At 53.0% G+C, this 6,050-nt stretch overlaps 1 protein-coding gene across 1 annotated transcript; it reads right to left on the bottom strand.

Moving 5' to 3' along the window:
* Positions 1 to 367: 367 nt before the first annotated feature.
* SH3BGRL3 (SH3 domain binding glutamate rich protein like 3) lies at positions 368 to 4,131 on the bottom strand. Its single transcript, XM_005302034.5, has 3 exons — positions 3,972 to 4,131; positions 2,395 to 2,562; positions 368 to 1,311 (listed from the first exon to the last, which is right to left on the bottom strand). The coding sequence occupies exons 1-3, from the start codon at positions 4,017 to 4,019 to the stop codon at positions 1,246 to 1,248; spliced, it is 282 nt and encodes a 93-aa protein (XP_005302091.1). The 5' UTR covers positions 4,020 to 4,131; the 3' UTR covers positions 368 to 1,245.
* Positions 4,132 to 6,050: the final 1,919 nt, after the last annotated feature.

The following is a 6,050-nucleotide window of genomic DNA, read 5'->3' on the forward strand; positions in this document are numbered from 1 at the left end:
CTCCCCCTTGCATAGATAGGAAGGATCCCCTGTAACTTTTAAGGCCTTTGCTCATCTAGTTAGACAAGTGTTTTCCTCACTAGCAGCTTGCCCCCCTCCATGCCATGTACATTTCACTAGTGGTTAGAGGGGGACTGGGAGCAATTCTGGAAGAGACTCCAGAATTGTAAAGGCATCCACGCAAGTTCTTTAAGCCCGTGCTGGCGTTCTAGAGTTAAGATCTTTGTGCCAGGCCAAAGCAATGAGACAACTGACTAAGCTCCTCTGAGCTGGGCCATCACTCAGAATTGGTAAGTAGGATGATGCCCAATCTAGCATCAAAATAAAGAAACCAATTAAAAAAAAAAACCACACCAAAGCCAGCAAGAAAGGCTTAGTAACATTTAATAGCATCTCAGAAGACAACAGTGGTTAGAAAGATGCTTTTTGGCAGGAAAACAAAATGCACTTGGTCCAGGTCGCAGCAAGCCAGCTCGAAAAGGAAAGACAGGAAGGCTGGAGCGTCAGACAGACATTCTGGAGCAGCCCCTGAGCCCTCCTAAAGGGAGCTTTCACATCACATCAGTACAGGAATGTGCTAATGGAACTGTATGGGTCCCCTAATAGCAGATCTGCCCTCACCACCCACCCCTCAGAGCCTCTTCAAGAGAGCTCCGCACTCTACTGAAATAGTTTTATTTATTTCATCCTCCCTCTCTCTGGCTGATGAGGGAATTCAAACCCTATTCTTGTGCAGTGCTTCTGCATTGAGTTTAAACAACAAACTGCCCTCAGCATGTCTACCATCAGCATGAGAGGAAGGAAGCACAGGCTGCTGTGTTCACCCAGAACCGCAACTGATGATAGGACGAAAGAGGAAGCACACAATCCCACACCCTTCCCTTCTAAAACACAAGACTCGTTCAGAGGAGAGGGGCGCAGGAATAGCTGAGCTTTCCAACGGCCTTACTTCAGGTGACTTCCTTTCTCGAGAGGCACTGGCAGCTGCCCTGGGAGCAAGGCCCGGCAGTGGTCGAAGGAACGTGCAGTGATATCAGAGCTGCTTTGGGGCCCTGTCAGACACTATCGGGGTTAGGCAGGAAGAAAGAGGCAGCTGCAAAGAGGAGAGGTTTTTGGTCCTGGGTTTCCCTGCGGCAGGAGATAGATTATGAGGCCGGGATGGCACGGACAGCCTAGGAGTTAAGGTGACCAGAGAGGCAGTTGGTTGGGAATGCAGAGTTAAAGTCCAGGATGGGAAAGGAATGCTCAGGCTAACTTCAGGAACTCCTGCAGGGTGTTCTGTTCCACGGCCTCCACAAACAACTCATAGTCCTGCAGGTAGAAAATGCAACAAAACAAGCTCAGAACAGGGAAGGGAACAAAACCAGGGGCACACAGCTCAGGTGGGCACCCCTGCTCTGCCACAGCCAGGTGCACAAACAGAACAAGTGCTGGGAGGGAGAAAGGCACAGCTCAGTTGCCTTTCCCTTCAGGTTCAGGGCAAGCAAATACGGTGGGTCCAACTCAGTACCCAGCGGAATCAGCCTCACCTCACAAACGCCTATAGAATGTGGCCTAGTCTTCACTTACCGGCTGGTCCGGCGGCACGCCATCGATGTTCTGGGATCGATCCCGGAAGTGCTCACAGTCGGCGCCGGTACTCCAGCTCGGCGAGAGGAGTACGCGGCGTCGACGGGGGGAGACTTCCGGCCGCGTCTGGACCGCGGTAAGTTCGGACTAAGGTACTTCGAATTCAGCTACGTTATTAACGTAGCTGAATTTGCGTACCTTAGTCCGAAGTCCGGACTAAGTGGGGACCCGGCCTGTGTTACGCAATAGCAAATGCATTGGCAGTTTTCAGAACTGATGACTGCAGACAAAGGTGCAATGACAGGATCGTATGCAGTGGCTTCCACAATGCAATGGTAAGGTTCAGCAGTATCTCCCACATAACGCCAGGTCCCCTTATGACAGCCACACAATGCCCTTTGCTTGTTAGCCTTCTCTCATGCGCCCTTTAAACTTAAAGACAAGGGCCTGTAGTGCCAGGTCGACATCTCTTCCCAGAGAAAGCCTTTTAGATGCACTTCGTCATTTGCACACCCAGGCTGGGAGATCAAGGTCAATACCAGGGGTTCTCAAACAGGGGGTCAGAACCTCTCAGGCAGTCTCGAGGTTATAACATATGGGGTCATGAGCTGTCAACCTCCAGCCCAAACCCCACTTTGCCTCCAGCATTTATAATGGGTTAAATACATAAAAGAGTATTTTTAAGTTATAAGGGGGGGGGGTCACACTCAGAGGCTTGCTATGTGAAAGGGGTCACCAGTAAAAAAGTTTGAGAGCCACTGGTCAATACCAAACCCCTGGGTTCTGAGGTCCTTATAGCCCATCTACATGGATTCTGAGCCTTACCCCACAGTAATGGTCGCCGTTGAATATCTGGGGTGGAATGGCTTTGGGATTGCCTGACCTGGTCCTCATCTCCTCCCGCAGGGCATTATCCTGGGAGATATCCACCAGTTCATACTTGATATTTTTCCCATCCAGGATCCTGGTCACTTCACTCTGCTGGGACTTGATCTGAAACACAGATTGAGAAGGCAGGTTACACTTTCCCCTGTGTCTGACAGGCTAAAGGTTTGAAGATTTTAAGTTTCCAGAAGCACATACACAAACCGGGTGTGTGCAGAATAGTGACTTGCGAGAGAGACTGACTCACAGCTGGATATGGCCCATGCCCCACGGGAAATAGGGCATCTAGGGAAGAAGTCAGTCACCGCTGGACAGGGATAGCAATGACTGAGCCCTATTGGGAGTGGCAGGGAGGGGAATGACTCCCAGCTGGAGACACCTGGCCCATGGCGAATTAGTCCATGGGTTTGGGAGGAGAGAATCACAGCTGGATCAGGTAGAAGGACCCAGCCCCATGGGGAACCATAGCAGACTATGGGAGAGGGACCCGGCCCCATAGGGTGTATAATGGGGTGAGATGGGGTGCAGCGATCACAGCAGGCTCTGGGAGAGGCACCCGGCCCCATGGGAAGTTTGGGTGTATAATGGGGGGTGCAGTGATCATAGCAGGATGTGGGAGGAGTGGGGGTTAGGGTGTATAATAGAGGAGTACAGGGATCCCAGCAGGATCTAGGAGATGGACCCGGCCCCACAGGTAATTAGGGTGTATAATTTGGGGGGGGGGGCAATGGCAATCACAGCAGGATGTGGGAGGGGGGTTAGGGTGTGCAATGGGGAGTGCAGATGTCACAGCGGGATGGGGGGTTTACAATGGAGGGTGTAGAGTTGGGGTGTACAAGGGGGTGCGGAGTTACAGTGTATGATGGGGATGCAGATATCACAGCAGGGTTGGAAGTACAATGGGGGTGTGTGGAGTTGAGGTGTATGATGGTGCAGATATCACAGCGGGGTGGGGGGGGTTAGGGTGTGCAATGGGGAGTGCAGAGTTGGGGTGCACAATGGGGGGTGCAGATATCACAGCAGGGTTGGGGGGTTGGGAGTACAATGGGGGGTGCAGAGTTGAGGTGTATGATGGGGGTTAGGGTGTTCAATGGGGGGTGCAGAGTTGAGGTGTATGATGGGGGGTTGGGGTGTACAATGGGGGGTGCAGAGTTGAGGTGTATGATAGGGGTGCAGATATCACAGCAGGATGGGGGGGGTTAGGGTGTTCAATGGGGTGCGGAGTTGGGGTGTACAATGGGGGTACAGATAGAGCGGGATGGGGGGTTACAATGAGGGGTGTAGTGTTGGGGTGTAAAATGGGGGGGCGGGAGGCGAGCGAGTCCCGGCCCCCCCGGAACAAAAGCCGGACCGCGTCCGCTCAAGGGGAAGGGGAAGGGGAAGGGGAAGGTGCCGCAGCCCCGCCCCGCGGTGCGAGCCCCTCTGCGGCGGGGCCGGGCAGCCCCGGGGGAGGCGGTGCAGCCGGGCCCCTCCCCGCTGCCGGCCCCGGCCACGGCCACGGCCCCGGCCCCGCTCACCTCCCTGGAGCCGGTCACCGAGGTGCTGTAGACTTTGAGGCCGGACATGGTGCTGGACTCGCGGCCGCTCCCTCTCCGCGTCTCCGCTCCGCCGCTGGAAGCTGCCTCCGCCCAGCATGTGACTGCGGAGACCAATGGGGCGGGCGGCGGCTTTTCCCCTCCCTCCTGCCCGGGGCCGAGCCGCTCCCCCGGGCCGGGCCGGGCCGAGCCCCGCCGGCTCCCTGCAGACGGGCGGCCCCAGCCCTGGCCAGGTGTCCCGGGCGCCCGCCCAAGGCGGCCCCTCGCCCCACTCTCCCGGTGCATAAAGGGGCAGCCCCGTTCCCTGCCCCGCTGCTCTCCAGCGCCAGCCCGGTGCCCCCCCCGCCCCGCTGCTCGCCCAGGTGAAGGATCCCGCAGAGCAGCGCTGCGGGGCCGGGCTGGGCAGGGCAGAGGCCCGCGCCCCCGAGGCTGATGTTGGTGGCTCCCAGTTCCATAGTCCGGGGCCAAAATCCTTCACCCGTGTGTGCGTGTGAGGGGAAATGTTTAGAAATGTCATCAAATGAATGGGATCGACTGGGCTCTACCTTGAAAGGACTCATTCCCTGTGAGTGGGGTTCCGAGTGTGGACCTGGCAAAATAAACCCTGTCCCCCCGTGACACGTCCCTGTGACCACAAAAAGAACAGGAGTACTCGTGACCATCACATTTCTGAAGCCTCATAGAAAGGAGGGTCATCTAATCTATCCCCCCACGCTGAGACAGGACCAAGCCGACCTAGACCATCCCAGACAGGTGTTTGTCTAACCTGTTCTTAAAACCTCCCATGACAGAGATTTCACAACCTCATGCTACCCTAGTCCAGTACATAACTAGCCTTTAGAAAGTATTTTATAATATTTATCCATGATCTCCCTTGTTGTAGATTAAGCTGGTTACGTCTCATCCTTCTTTCAGGGTGAACAATTGCTCCCCATCCTCTTTGTAACAGCCCTTAACATATTTGAAGACTTATCAGATCCTCTCCTTACTCTCCTTTTCTCATGACTGAACGTGCCCAGCTTTTTTAACCTGTCCCTGTAGATCAGGTTTACTCAGGGCCGGCTCCAGGCACCAGCTTAACAAGCAGGTGGTTGGGGCGGCCAAGGGAGAGGGGCGGCAATTCGGGGGCAGCAGGTCCCTCACTCCCTCTAGGAGCAAAGGACCTTTTTTTTTTTTGCTTGGGGCAGCAGAAATGATGGAGCCGGCCCAGGGTTTTACTAAACCTTTTATAATGTTGGGTACTCTCCTCTGGACTCTTTCCCATTTGTCCTCATCTTTCTTAAAGTGCAGCACACCCACTTGGACTCGGTACACTAGATGAGGCTTCAGCCATGCCCAGTGGAGAGGGATATTTACCTCCTACGTCTTACATACGACACTCCTGTTAATACAGCCCAGAACAATATTTGCCTTTTTTAATAACTGCATCATCTTGGTGGCTCATTAATTTGTGATCCACTGTAATCCCAGTTCCTTTTCTGCAGTACCACCAGCTAGCCTGTTATTCCCCATTTTCTAATTGGGCATTTGATTTTTTCCTTTGTAAGTAACGTATTTTGCACATGTCTTTATTGAATTTTATCTTGTGAAATCCAGACCAATTCTCCAATCTGTCAAGGTCATTTTGAATGTCCTCCAAAAGTACTTGCAACCTCTCCAGTTGGCATCATCTGCAAATGTTATGTATGTACTCTCCACTCCATTATCTAAGTCATTAATGAAGAGGACAAGCCTCTGAACATGAGCTCCCAAGGCGATGTTGTGGCAACAAGGACTAATGTAATCCTAGGGGGTATAAACAAGAAAAATTAATAGGAGCAGGGAGGTGATTTTGCCTCTGTTTAAGGCCCTGGTGAGGTGGATATTGTATCTAGTTCTGGTGTCTGTTTTAAAAAGGACGTTAAAAAATTGGAGAAGGACAGAGAAGTGCTACAACAATTATTCAAAGACTGACAAAAATGCCATCCACTTGAAGAGCTCAAGCTGTTTAGCTTATCTAAAAGAACACAGATAGGACTTGATGATGGTGTGCAGATATCTTCAAGGGGAGAAAACAGTAGA

Source organism: Chrysemys picta, chromosome 23 (genome assembly GCF_011386835.1).
Source record: "Chrysemys picta bellii isolate R12L10 chromosome 23, ASM1138683v2, whole genome shotgun sequence".
Taxonomy (NCBI): Eukaryota; Metazoa; Chordata; order Testudines; family Emydidae; genus Chrysemys; species Chrysemys picta.